Here is a 15313-nt window from a genome sequence, read left to right on the forward strand (position 1 = left end):
TGGGTGGGTAGGGGAACAGAGGTGGGGGGAGGGGTATGGGAAACTTTCGGGATAGCATTTGAAATGTAAATAAAGAAAATAATAATAAAAAAAGAAAAATAATATGGTATTTAAAAAAAAAACTTTGAAGGAGTAAGCCAGGGGCTGGGCTAGTGGGAAAGATCATTGCCTAAAGCCCTGTCCACTCAATTTCCCTGAATAGGAAAACATCCTCTTCAGGATTGAAGATTAGAGTCCTGTTTGTAGGGTGGAGAAAAAGAATGATGTTGGCGATATAGCCCAGTTGACCATCAGGTACCAGAACCAAAGGAGAACTAGAAAGCAGTAATAGTCCAAAGGGTCTTTTCCTGTATGTCAGGGGATGTGCTAAGCAATTGTAGAAACAGCATCCAGAAGGAGGCAGGATGCTGGGATTTCATAGTTTCAATTAAAGATTAATAATGAGAACTCTGATAGACAGAGCGTGGAGGTAAGTATGATAGAGCCTTGGAACTAGCTGAGATTAGGAGTGGCCAGAAGAACCACAGAAAAACCACATAAGCAGAAGGTTTGGGAAACAGCTTATGCCTACCTGCTTATCATTGCCATGGTAAGGTCAAGGTTGAGAGGAACCTTCAGTTGTCTGAAGCAAATTTAACCACCTCAGGCAGAGAGACCCCAGATTTGGCTATCAGAAGTTAGGACTGTATAGGCAGAAAATATACTACATCCTGTAAGGGTCTTTGGGAAAGTAGAAGGAAGGAGTGTAGAAAGTTGGTTGTTTTGTTTTGTTTTGTTTTGTTTTTTGTTTTCAAAAAAAAAAAAAGGAGCCTGGCTTCAAAGGTACAAAACTTAGAAGGTCACTGTGCTTCTGTGCTCCACAATAGAAGAGCAGATCCCGGCCATCCTCCTTACACCAGCCGTGTACAGTGAACTCTTCTACTCACAGCCATCAGTTGGCTGCCAGAGCATCCAGCCTCTGGCTTCTTCTCCCTTTGCCTAGCCTGACTCTGCCCCTCATCCCTCTTTAGCCTGCTATTTTTCTTGATAGCATTCATCACTGTCTGAATGTAGAAACTTATTTTATGATTTTTCCACAACAAACGGCCAGTTGCAGTCCTTAGAATAACATCCAGCACATCTAGATGTTCTGGAGATACTTGTGGAGGAATAAACGTGAAGGAATAAAAGGAAGGAGAATTGATGGACAGGATTCCAAAGCAGGGATTGGCAGGCTTGTTGTACAGCCAGCAAATGGGTAAATAGTCTGTTTTCCTGGTCACTGTCTCTGCTCCATATTACTATTCGTTTTTGTAAATACTCCTTTAAAAGCATATCAGCCATTCCTAGCTCACAGTGGAATTATCTTGCTGACAGCTGGAGAAGTCAAGGAAACAGGATTTTGCGATCTGAGAGAGGAACGGAAATGTCTTCCTGCTGAGGATGCAAGTGAGAAAAAGTCAAGAATAAACAGCAGACAGGCCAGAGTTCATGCAGTGACCTCAGCCTCCTAGTGTAGGGGAGGGAGGGCCTCCTGGGCGTTAAAAGGGAGAACATTTTCAAAGCATAGAGGCTAAGCAAAGAGCAATAACAAGAACCTTAATAAGCACCAGAAACAGCCAGAGTAGCAGTGTATTATAAATCTGCCGCATGCTTTCAGGTGACCCCGGAGAAAGAGTTCTTCAGACTTAGAGCAGGAATACTTAAGACCTCTGCTGCCTCACTTCTGGGTGGTCTGGCACACTAGCTCACAATAATAACTGGGTTCCCATGGTGATATTCTTATTGAATTGTTTTTAGCAAAGAAATATTGACATTATTTTGTGAATGCCTATATCAACTATATACATTTATTACAAACCCATGTATTTTAATTCTAAGCCACAGTTATTATCTCATTTAATCATGTAAAGTAGGTTTGATTATGTTCTCTGATTTGTGGATAAGGGAAGTGACACTTGCAGAAGTTAAGAAACTTACTGAAAGGCACAAAAAGCTCCTAAGTGACAAAACTAGATTGGCCAAGCAAGTATGTTGTCACCAGTCATGGCCTTCACTGACTGCAGCAGGGCACTGGGCCATGCACTGAAACCTAGGGACAGTTACTGTCCTCACCCTTTCTCTGTCACCATTTTTATATTGCCTTGAATGAGAACATAGATAGTATGTATCAGGGAGAATAGCAAACATATTAGATAACAATCCAAACCCATTATTATCTCCAACTGGAATAGTTCACAAGAAGAAATGTAGCAGATAAGAACCCAGACCCTACTCGGGTCCAAAAACAACTGTCCAAATGTACCGTCTTAGCTGTGGCTGTGTAGGGAGGAAAATACTTAGAGGTTTTAGTCATCAGCTTCCAGAGGAGAATAAAATGGGGATCTGTGCCAGACCATTTTTTTCCGAGGAACAAATCAAGAACCTCATAGAACCTCAGAGCTTTCCCACTTGTGACAGGACTGGGGCAAAATTAAGCATTTCTGCACATTTCCAGAAGGGTTGTATATGACCTTCATGGTCAAAATTGGGACTACGAAGTAGACATTGCAGGGAGCCAGAGTCTGGCCCAGCGTAGCACAGGCAAGCCTTGGGAGCAGCCCATGTCCTTTATGCTGGGCATGCTTTAGACTGAGATCCAATTGTGAGTTCTTAGAACTCAGGCTAGGTGGCCTGCTGGTGCTGGTTTGCCTCCTTATTGGTTAGAAATATGCAGTATTTCTACACGTTAAAATAAGTAAGCAATCACATCAGTAAAAACATTTTGGGTCTTTTTCTAGAGTGCATTGATAAACTAATTTAGTGTACTACAAGATATTCAGTAGTATAAATTACAAGTATTCTGTTTGGAACCAAGGCTATATAAATTCCAACTTTTTGTGGAATATAACAAGATGTTTAGTGTGCTAAAGTCTTTGCAACTGATGTGGATTTTGTGTAAAGTTCCTGCCAATTATTGTACCGTATACATTTATACTATAGCCCTGTCAATATGTCTCCTAAATCACTCCAAGAATATAATTATTAGTAAAATTGATGAAATGGTTGTGGTATTTTAGATAAAGTGATGTTTACAAAAAAATGCTCACTGATCCTTGGCAGACTGGACGCTAGTGTGGGATGTAGTTGTTTAAGAGGAACGGACTAAAAGTTTAAGGACATTGCAGTAGTTCTCAAATTTACTTCCATAGCCAGCCTTACAGCTTGATCCTCTTCTTTGTAAGCAGGTATATTAGTTTCTATTGCTCTACCATCTCAGTAGAAAATTAATTTGAATGTCTCATCAGGAGTAGATTTCTCTTCAATCTAGTCTTTTCAAAAGGAACAACTGAGCTGAGAGACACCGTGCAGCAGAAGTTTACTTACAAAGCAAAGCAAAACGACAGTACAACTCAGAGATTTGAGCAGGCTGATCCAAACCTGTGTGCGCGTGGGGGAGGGTGGTATGCAGGGCAAGGGACTGCACAGACCATTGGGTGTTGCTCTGTTGATTTTTTTTAATGAATTGTAAATATTTATGAGGTGTGTGGTACATTTATTCATGGGAATAAGCTTATCTTTTTACTCCTTACAAATCCTGGTGAACCCTACCTCCTTTATAGGGCATTCCTTCCCATGATTCTATTGAAAAGTCCACAAAGGAAAAGGTCCAAATCGTAATGCAGATGCTAGTATAGTTAAACCTTAAACCTGGGCTTTTGAGGCTAATAATAGGTTGGCTCCTTGCTAGTACATGAGTCACAGTTAGGAAGGGATAATGACTTACATAGTTTCTGACACAGTGGGAACAACCTAGCTGCAGTCAAGGGTGCTCCTGCACAAAGCTGCAGTCTGACTGTACCTGGACTCACGGGCGCAGAATGTCAGCTCTCTCCTTTCTACCTCTCACCTCAGGCGGAGGCACAACGGGACTTTTCCAGTCGCCTCATGACTAACTATTCCCTGCTAACTCAGTCTCAGATACAAGTTTGAAATCGTCTAGTTTACTTTTCTAAGAGTGTTAAAACAATGCTTGTTGGTTACCAACACTGTCTTTCTGACATTTCAGACAAAGTGGAAGCAGAAAGTAGAAACCTGTGCATTTGCAGTTTTGATTCTTTAACTCATTCATGAAGCAACGGTGTGTGACTGATGCTCTGTTTACATTTCAGGTGTCATCCCTTTCCATGGCTTTTCCATGTACGGTAAGTTGGCTTGATATAGTCATCAGTTTTGTTATGTTTGGGAAATTTCAGCATCGTGAGAATGCTCATTATCTCACCATTTATACAATGAAGTATATACATGTAAACCATTAAATTTAGCATTTTTATATGTCTATTTAAGAAAATTAAAAATAAAGATCACAATTGTTCAGATAATTATTTCTCAGCAGATGAGAATTAAAGCACACTGTGAAGGTTGCTATGAGATTTGCCATCAAACCTAATGGGATGAGAACACATTAACATTTAGCTTTACTATAGTAATGAAAACAGCATGGAAGCTGCACAAAACCAGGCACCTTGGTTAATGGGATCAAACACAAGCCCGAGACATAAGCTCACATGCTTGTGGATGCCTGGTTTTTGTTTTTGTTTTTGACGAAGAAGCAAAAAACGCTGGAGAAAATATAGCATCTTCAACAACTGGAGCTCATCAGACTGGATGGCTGCATGAAGAAGAAAGAAAATAGATCAGTACTTATCACCCTGCTCAGAATTCAACTTCAGATGCATTAAGGACCTCAGCATAAGACTAGATACCCTGAATCTGATAGGAGAGAAAGGGGAGAGTAGATTTGAACTCGCTGGCACAGAAAGGACGTTCTGAGCAGGACCCCCACTAGCACAGAGAAAGATGCTCTCTTGGGAATGCTTGTATGGTATAGTCCTTTGGAAGTCACAGCCAATGAAATAACGTAAGGTAAATAAATAAGAAAATAAACAAAAACTAGAAAAACCAAATAAAACTTTTATTGTTATCAGATATTGTGTTTATGTGCATAGAAAATCCAAAAGAATAATCAGATTGCCTGTGAGGATTGATAAATGAATTTAGTAAGATTGATGAATATACAAACACTACAAAAATAAATGTTCTTCCTATGCTCCAACAACAATGGTACAGAAAAATTATATATTTTACAGAAGCTCTGATTTAGTGAAAAGTGTAACATGTCACCTTATAGATGTGCTATGGGGTGGGGTCTTCATTTCTGAAAACCTCTGAAGATATGTGACTAGAAAGCTGGTATGCTAGGTGGAGACATGGTCTACATTGTACCCTTGGATCAATAATACCTTAGCTGTCTTGTGCCTCAGTCTCTCCATTTGCCAATCTCAGATTATAATATTATTCTAATGAATAGGGTATTATGGTGATGATCAAAAAGAACGAGGAATTTCCACTTGGGAGGCTGAGGAGCAGAGGATCACAGGGTTAGGGCGAGCGTGGCTATGCCACTGTGCCTCAGAAAAGAGGAAGGTCGCCTGGTTGTTTCCTTGTTACTTTACTCTGTAAAAGACACTTGAGGTAGTTCTTGTGGCTGTTTTGAGTTTTGTGTGCATACATATTCATATGCCATACGATCAGTTCATTCTCAGCTGAGAAGCTAGGATTCTAAGCAGTTGTGTGTAACTTGTGAATCTATAATATTTGGCAGTTGTTTGACCTCACACATGTTTACATTTTCTCCCTTTCAACCTTAAACCACAGTGAGGCACGACAGCAGAGCCTTGCTGTGGCTGTGAGTGCTGTACTTCTTGGCTCCCTCGCCCTTTGCCTTTCATGAGTGTACTCACAGTGTCTGAGTCCTGCAGTGTCACCAATTTTGTTCTCTTGCAGTTGCACCACTGTGTTTTCTGTATCATGAACCTTACAAATTGTATCAGATATTCCGTGAGATGTACGTCCGCTTTTTCTTCAGACTCCACTCCATCTCCTCTCATCCTTCTGTAAGTTCATCAGTTGGATCTACTGAGACATTAAACTGTTTTTCCATAAAGAAAAAAATCTCCTACTTAAATAATAAAGCAAGAAATTTTAATTTATGATATTAAGTAGAACGTTTCTAGAATCAGTGGAAGAGAAGAAAGTGATGTTTAGGTATTTTGTGGAATAGAGAGAAAAACATCTCTTATTAACTAAATTTTAGCTTTTTGTGTTGGGGGCGGGGGCTGCCTTGGTTCTCATCCTTAACAAAGATGCCTCCCTTCTTTGGTGATGTCTCCATCTGAGGAGGGAGGTTGGTGAGGTCCTCTGTGCTGCTTCAGGGAAGTTTACAGAGGAAGCAAGGGCTGGGTGGGTGCTCTGCACATGGCTACTTTCTTGTTTTTATTGCTGCTATAATTATCATTATCACTTTACTGTTTTAAATGTTATTTTGCCACATATTTTCCGTATGTTTATTCAATGCCCACATTGACAACAGTTTAGTCTTTTATTATATTTTTTTAATTTCTTTACCCTTTTTTTGTTTGTTTGTTTTCTTTTTCCCATGAACCCTGGCAAAGACAGCATTTACTTTTCTGTCAGCTTTCCCCTTTGGTGTTCTTTGGCCCTCCTCTGGGTAGCCTGCCTTGCCTTGTCTGAGAACCTGCTCACTGGAAGGAAGGGTGGGCCTGCCAAACTGCTTGGTAAAGCCCGTGTGCTTCCTACTAAATTGAACAGCTGGTTTTATTCTCCCATTTACAACTGTATGTTCCTGCTCCACTTTCTTTGTCTTTAGTTTTCCTTCCTGCATGCTAGTAAAAGTTGGCAACTAAGAAAACTCTAGAATGTCACAGAGAAGCTAATAAATCATCTTGACACTCTCTCCAAGAGAATTGGATTAAGCTATTATTTTCCATTCCTATTTAATCTAGAATAAACAGAAAGATAATATTAATAATTTTCTTTTCTAATATCATTGTCAGTATCACATTCTCATAACCTCATACACATCCCCTCCACATTCACATACACACATTCACATGCACAGCACACATGCACATGCATACACACAAGCATACAGAAACATGCACACGCAGACTCACATACACATCCTATGCCTCAGAGTTTTGGAAAAACAAACTCTGTGGCTAACACCCAGCCACACCATGCAACCCTGCCCCTTCCTTCACTGGGGACTGACAGAAGCTCATCCCCTTCTCAGGCTTACAGCCAGGCGAAACTATTGAAAACCATGGCAGTTTAGAAACTCCAAAAGAGCATGAAAACTTCCTCATCAAGGACAACCCAGGGAGCACCGAACCTCAGAAAAACTTTATTCAGATTCCTGAGGAGTAAACACACTTGAAAAAAAAAACTTGCTTAAAATTATTTATTTCTACTTTACAAATAATACTCCTTTTTAAAAAGTAGATTTAGTAAACAAAATGTGTATTCTGAGTAATGAGGTAGTTTTGCTTGATAACTTCTTGATGTGATTCAAAGAAAGTGAGAAAAGCAGGAAATGTTTTCCCGAAGGGTGAGACTGGAGGCACACCAAAGAGACACACATAGGGAGAGACAGGGATGGCAGAGGCACCAGGAAATTCCTGGAACACATCCAGAGAAAATGAAGTTTGCTACACCTACATGGCCGTATGTGGCTCACAAAATGGCAGGGTTTGTGTAAAGGATATTTATGTTTGCCTTGGTGTCTTCTTTTTACTCATAAAGAATATTTGTATGCATTGTCTTTTTGAGTGATTTGTTGCCATACTTCATATTTAAAGACTAACTATGTCTCTTCTGACTCATTATTGGCTGCAGGGTATTGTGTCACTCTGTTTGCTGTTTGAAACTCTTCTTCAAACGTATCTTCCCCAACTCTTTTATCATCTTCGAGAAATCGGAGCTCAACCGTGAGTATTTTCATTGTCCCACTGCATCTTCACAATGCTGGAAACACAGCAGCCAGTTTTTCCATTACTCACAGACACACTATGTCCTCAAGGAAGAAAGGCAACAATTCTCCCCTCAAAGAAATCATGTTAAGTACAACTCTATTGTGTCCGCCCCGCTCCCCCCACACACACAAATGAAAGGGTTCATAGTAGAGGCCCAGGGATGTAGCTTGGTGGAAAAGCACTTGTCTTACATGTGTGAGCCTCTGGGTTCAGTTTCCAGCACTGCAAACAAAATGTGCTTAGAATGACTAGCATCCCATTAGATAGAAGTTGTATTCACAGGTATTGATTCTTATGTCTGATATAAGGATCACCAAATTCATCCAATTTCCATTTATAATGGAAACAGTACAGCCTGGGAAATATAATAATACCAAAATTAAGTCAATGTATCAGATTACAATGTATGAAGTACATAAGGTTAAGGGATTCTGTATCTCCTTTCTCTGAAGCCTATTAGATTTGAGAAAGATTTCAAATGTTATTTTAAAAATTACTTCATATTCTCATTTGATAATTCCGAATTGATACTCCTTTCTTTGTAGCCTCTTGTAAAGAGCCCAGGCTTGGCACTTCCTGCCCTTCCTCTCTCTGTTGATTATTCTGCCTAGAGATGTATTAACTTTAGCCATCTTTGAAAGAATGGGCTTTACGATCTGTTGAATTTTCTCTTGTTTTACAGTATGGATTACATTGATTTATGCTCTTTTATTCTTTCTTCCTTTATACTTTATGTTTATTTTACTCCTATTTAAGATAACTTTATCTTTCTTGATACAAGTATTATTGTTACAAATTTCTCTCAAAGTCAATTTTACCTCCACTCAGTAAAGTTTGATATGTTATTGTACTGGTTGGTTTTGTGTGTCAACTTGACATAGGCTAGAGTTATCACAGAGAAAGGAGCTTCAGTTGGGGAAATGCTTCCATGAGATCCAGCTGTGGGGCATTTTCTCAATTAGTGATCAAGGGGGAAGGGCCCCTTGTGGGTGGAACCATCCCTGGGCTGGTAGTCTTTTTTTTTTTTTTTTTTTTTTTAAGATTTTTATTTATTAATTATATGTAAGTACACTGTAGTTGTCTTCAGACACTCCAGAAGAGGGCGTCAGACCTCGTTAGGGATGGTTGTGAGCCACCATGTGGTTGCTGGGATTTGAACTCAGGACCTTTGGAAGAGCAGTCGGGTGCTCTTACCCACTGAGCCATCTCACCAGCCCCCCCTGGGCTGGTAGTCTTAGGTTCTATAAGAAAGCAAGCTGAGCAAGCCAGGGGAAGCAAGCCAGTAAAGAACATCCCTCTGCATCAGCTCCTGCTTCCTGACCTGCTTGAGTTCCAGTCCTGACTTCCTTAAGTGATGAACAGCAATGTGGATATGTAAGCTGAATAAACCCTTTCCTCCCCAACTTGCTCCTTAGTCATAATGTTTTGTCCAGGAATAGAAACCCTGACTAAGACAGTTATCATCTCATATCAGTCAATTTAAAATGTTTAATTTCTTTCATGACTTCCTATGTGGCCATCAATTATATTAAAACTGTTATGTTCATGGAGAACTTGGGCCTGTGCTCTTTTAGAAGCCGTATTTCTACTGACAGACAGGCGTATACATTGCTGGAAGGGTTATGCACAAATGATTAACAGTCTTGCCAGCTACAAACTCTGAGAGCTACAATAGCAACCCATCTGTAAAATATACCCTACCCACTGGTATACTAGCGGCACAAATGTTATGGGTATAAGTAACCCTTTTTATCTGATTTAAGGCCTACTCCATGAAATGCAATCCATGCCTTAAATTGCTAACAAGGAGCAGAGACAAAATAGGTAATGGTCCCTAGAGAAAACATACTACTAATATTCTATTAAATGAACATAGCAGCTAAATGACTCCTAATGATAGATTGATATCTCCATAAATCAGTGCATCCCTCATCTCTCACCAGAGAAGCTGCTTCTTACAGTGGATGGCCATTAACCCCGAGATCCACAACTGAACTGTGTGAGAGTGAGAGACCTGGGAGCACTCAGCCCTAACGATGTCTTCATCAATCCGTCCCTTCAGGGGGCATATACAAAAAGGAGGGGAAAAGACAAAGATGAGTAAGAGCCAGAGTTGGAGCCTGACTCAGGAAATGGTGTCTTCTACACATATTGGCTCACTACACATATTGGCTCACTGTGACAACATGCACAAAGGAAGGGGAAAATGAGCACAAAGTCCCACCCCTAACCAAGAAGCAATTTGCAATTGATTCCTGCTGACAGAGAAAACCAGTCCCTCCGCTCACCCCCATGGAATGATGCCAAGTGTATCAACCACACTCCAGGGCAGGTGTCATGCCCTGGATGAGCTGACAAGCACAAACCAGACCCTGAGGCCTTTGTTGTTAGTTTGGTTTGGTGGAGTTTTTCTTACGACAGCAAAAGAACAGGGAATTAGATGGATAGGGAATGGAAAGGATATGGTTAAAATATATTGTATGAAAAATATTTTATTAACAAATTTTAAAATATAGGTGGGTGTTGTGGCACATGCCTTTAATCCCAGCACTTGGAAGGCAGAGGCAGGAAGCCTCTGTGAGGTCAAGGCCAGTCTGGTCTATATAATGAGTTCAGGACACCTGGGGCTATGTAGTGAGACCTTGTCTCAAAAACCAAGGTTATTTTTCAATGATTGCTTTCTGTTTTCATTCCGTTATTGTTAGAGAGTACATTTCATATGATTTCAGTGCTTTTAATTTTTTTAAGATTTGTTTTTCTGACCCAAATATAACCTAAGACAAATGTTGCATATACACTTGAAAAGAATTTAAGTTCTTGAGATGAGGAACTGGCTCTGTGTATAAAGCATATGATGCACAAGCCTGATGACCTAACTTACATTCTTCAGGGCCTACATAAAAGACTGGATGTAGTAGCTTCATCTGCAATCCCAGCACTACTGTAGCAACAGAGGAGGCAGGAACAGAAGACTATACCAGAAATCCACAGGCTAGATGTCTACTGGAGTACACAACACTGAGCAGCAGCCAGAGAGCCTGCCTCAGAGTAAGGGTGAAATGCAAGAACCAGCCCCTAAACATTGTTCTGTGAGCAACACACACACACACACACACACACACACACACACACACCACAGTCACATACAAAAAGGATTCGTGTTTCATGAGTATTTGACAAAAGTCTATAAATGTCAATAAGGCAACTATGTTGATAAGCCATCTGTCTTTTATTCAACTCTTTGACAATTTTCTTTTGCTCTTCGTTATTCAGCAATATTAGTCTCCAGATATAATTGTGGATGTCTTCTTTCTTCATTGTTATATATATTTTGGATTCCTGTTTGAAGGAAAATTGCCCTAATTATTTTCCTTTACTCTTGACCATAAATCTACTATACCAGATACTAGTACGTTTCTCTTGATTACAAATTGCATGATATTTTCTATTTCTAACTCAACAGTTATCAATGCTTTTAAGTTTCAATTGGCTTTTTAATCTTCCTATGTAATAATCTCTCTCCCACTGTATGTTTATACCATTTATTATTTAATATAATTGGTAGTATTTCATTGAAATCTGTTTTGCTACAGTTTTCTGTGCTCTTTCATTTCATTGACTTCTGCCTACTTTAAAAACTGAGCACTTGTCATTCTCCTTTGTGTGCAACCTCAGTTGTGCGTACTGTGATAGACTGATCTTTGATAGGAGCCTCCTGCTTCACAGCGTGCACCAGTATGTGGCTATATTCCACTTTTAAATAAATTTCAAACTTGGGTGTCTGAACACTACCAGAACATTTTAATCCTTGTTTGCTGTGGTTACTCTCAAGACTTTACCTTTCAGCAAGGTGATTGTAATATATCTAGTCTGAGATTTCTTTGAGTTTATTCTGCTGGAGTTTGTTAATCATCCTATGACTTTATATCTGTTGTCATATTGAGGGATATTTTTTCTTTAGCTACCATGCTCTGGATATGTTTTGTGCACCACACTTACTCTCCTCTTCTTCCGGGTTACAATGGTGCTTTCAACTTTGCTCCCTAGATACTTGAAGTTCTATCAGGGCTTTTTGTTTATGTGTCTTTTAAATTTTTATTATTGGGTTGGTTTTCAAATCACTTTGTCTGTGATTTGGACTCAGTACTTGTTTAGATCATATATTTTTCCCTTAATTAACTTATTCACTTCACATCCCAACCGCTGCCTCTCCTCTTCCTGGTCCCCACTTACACAGTCCTCCCTCCCTTTCCTTCTCCTCTGAGAGGTTGGAGCCTCCCACTCCCTGGGTATCCCCACAAGTCTCTGCATGGCTAGGTGTATCCTCTCACATCAAGGCCAGACAAGGCAGCCCAGTGAGGGGAATGGGGTTCACAGGCCCCCATTTAGGGAAAGGCCCTCCATATGTTAGGAGACCTACATAAAGATTGAGCTGCATAGCTGTTACTAGGTGCAGCTCTTGTATACACTTTGGTTGCTGGATCAGTCTCTGAGACCCCCAAGGGTCTAGGTAGTTAACTCTGTTGGTCTTCTTGTGGAGGCCCTATCCCTTCTATCCCCTCTAGGTCCCTCAGTCCTTTCCCCCAGTTCCTCCATAAGAGTTCCTGAGCTCCCTCCAATATTTGGCTGTGGGTCTCTACCTGTTTCAATCAAGTGTTGCAGGAAGCCTCTCAGAGGCCAGTTATGCTACCCTCCTGTCTGCAAGCAGAATGGAATATCATTAATAGTGTCAGGGACTGTGCTTGCCCATGCCATGAGTCTTAAGTAGGGCCAGTTATTGGTTGCCCATTCACTTAGTCTCTGTTCCATCTTTGTTCCTGCATTTCTTATAGACAGGACAAATTTTGGGTCAAAAGTTTTGTGAGTGGGTTGATGTCTTTATCCCTTCACTAGGAGTCCTGCCTGGCTATAAGAAGTAGCCACTTCAGATTCCATATTCCCACTACTAGGAGTCTCAGCTAAAGTCCACCTCCATAGACTCCTGAGAGCCTCCCCCATCCCAGGTCTCTGGCACGTCCTAGAGATACTCCCTCCCTCTCCCCTATACTGCCCATCCCCTGCCAGCTGCGATTTCTGTTCATTCTTCATGCCCATTGTCCCTCTCCCCCCACCCACATCTGATCCTGAGTTCCCCTCCCCAACCCCTCTTCCATCCAGTTTCTCCTTACATTTCCCTCCTCTGACCTTTGTTCCCCCTTCTAAGTGAGATTCAAGTATCCTCGCTTGGCCCTTCCTCCTTCTTTTGCTTCTTTGGGTCTGTGAATTATATAGGATGAGTATTCTATACTATTTGGCTAATATTCATTTATAAGTGAGTACATACCATGCATGACCTTTTGGGTCTGCGTTACCTCACTCAGGATGATATTTTATAATTCCATTCATTTGCCTCTAAAATTCACGATTTCCTTGTTTTTAACAGTTGAGTAGTAAATGAACCACATTTTCTGTATCCATTATTTGGTTGAGGAGGATCTGGGTTGTTTCCAGTTTCTGACCGGAATAGCTTTATTATGAATAAAGCTGCTGTTAATATAGTTGAGCAAATGTCCTCATGGTATGGTGGAGCATTTTTTGGTTATATTCCCAGGAGTGTTATAGCTGGGTCTTCAGTTAAAATTATTCCCAATTTCCTGAGAAACAGCCAAATTGATTTCCGGAGTAGTGGTACAAGTTTGCACTCCCACCAGCAGTGGGAGTCTTCCCCTCACCAGCATCTGCTGTCACTTGAGGCTTTGATCTTAGCCATTCTGATGGGTGTGAGGTGGGATCTCAGCATCATCTCGATTTGCATTTCCCTGATGACTAGGATGTTGAACATTTCTTTAAGTGCTTCTTAGCTATATCATTATTGATACATGCTCTGATTCATTGACTCTTTCCTTGGTCATCTCAGTCTACCATCAGGTCTACTCAGTCATTTGGAGGTTTCATCATTATGTTTCACCATTATCCTATGCAGTTGTACAATTTTCATTTAGTCATTCCTCATGTAAAACTCATATATACTTGCAAGGGTAGATTTTGCTATGCTAAACCATCCCCCAATGAACTTTATCCTTTTAAAGCCATTGCTGTGCAGTCTCTATGGGAAGAGGCACTATTCCTTCCCCCAAGACACTGAGAATTTGAGTAAAATGAAAATTATTGAATGTAATAATTTAGATATATTTTTCTTTTTTTTTTTTTTTTACAGTCAAGGCATAGATGCCCCTCCAAGTCTATGCTTTACTGTGGTGTTTGGGAAGTAGCTTTGTGTCTCACATAGTTGTACACACAAGGGCACCTAAATTTTCACTTTTACAAACACTTTCGACGAGGCATGCATGAAAGGACCTTTATGACAATCTCAAGCTGAGAAAAGAGATCAAGTGTTTTGTGCAGGGTGATTATATATGCATCTTCCACATGCTGACATCCATTTCTGTTGAAAGCATCATGTTGCCCAAGATGCTTTCATTTTTTTCCATTGTGTATTTCAGGCTTCTTTATAAAAATCAACTGTCTATATGTATGTTGATTTATGTCTGCATCTTCAATTTTATTCTATTGATCAACCTGTCTATTTTTATACCTATCAAGTGATTTTTTTCCCAGTTTTAACTTTCTTTCTTTTTATTATTATTTTCTTTATTTACATTTCAAATGCTATCCAGAAAGTTCCCTATACACCCCCCCCCCCCGCCCCTGCTCCCCTACCCACCCCCTCCCACTACTTGGCCCTGGCCTTCCCCTGTGCTGAGTCATATAAAGTTTACAAGACCAAGAGGCCTCTCTTCCCAATGATGGCCGATTAGGCCATCTTCTGCTACATATGCAGCTAGAGACTCAAGCTCAGGGGGTACTGGTTAGTTCATATTGTTGTTGCACCTACAGGGTTGCAGCCCCCTACAACTCCTTGGGTACTTTCTCTAGCTCCTTCATTGGGGGCCCTGTGTTCCATCCAATAGCTGACTGTGAGCATCCACTTCTGTGTTTGCCAGGCACTGGCATAGCCTCACAAGAGGCTGCTATATCAGGGTCCCTTCAGCAGAATCTTGCTGGCATGTGCAATAGTATCTGGGTTTGGTGGCTGATGATGTGATGGATTCCTGGATGGGGTAGTCTCTGGATAGTCCATCCTTTCAATTTAGATATATTTTTCAATATTAAAATATTTATGGCCAAAAGTTTTCTTTTGCTTGATTTAAAACAAATCGAAAGGCTTAATTTGTGAATACCACTGACCAATACTTGCACATACTAGAATACAGAATGATTCAACAAAGAATATGACTATGACCTTTCAGGGACAGTTGTGGGATTTTTAGATGCTCATAAACAACACAGAAATGTGAGGGGGTCTATTTGTCTCTTAGGATGTTTATGCAAAGGGTTCATTTTCTAAGTCTGGGGGAAAACTGTTATTGTTAAATAGATGACTTATAAACACGGGGACCCATACATCTTTGAATTTTTTG

The 15313-nt window shown here is 40.4% G+C and overlaps 1 protein-coding gene across 2 annotated transcripts in view; it reads left to right on the forward strand.

Moving 5' to 3' along the window:
- Window positions 1-15313, forward strand: part of Tbc1d19 (TBC1 domain family member 19) — a 99040-nt gene that overhangs the window by 76254 nt on the left and 7473 nt on the right. For both annotated transcript variants that reach the window (XM_021210471.1, XM_029545222.1), the window contains 3 exons: window positions 4131-4163; window positions 5806-5915; window positions 7717-7808. In XM_021210471.1, the coding sequence (XP_021066130.1) occupies window positions 4131-4163; window positions 5806-5915; window positions 7717-7808 (235 nt within the window). The remainder of the gene's footprint in view (window positions 1-4130; window positions 4164-5805; window positions 5916-7716; window positions 7809-15313) is intronic.

Source organism: Mus pahari, chromosome 13 (genome assembly GCF_900095145.1).
Source record: "Mus pahari chromosome 13, PAHARI_EIJ_v1.1, whole genome shotgun sequence".
Classification (NCBI taxonomy): Eukaryota; Metazoa; Chordata; class Mammalia; order Rodentia; family Muridae; genus Mus; species Mus pahari.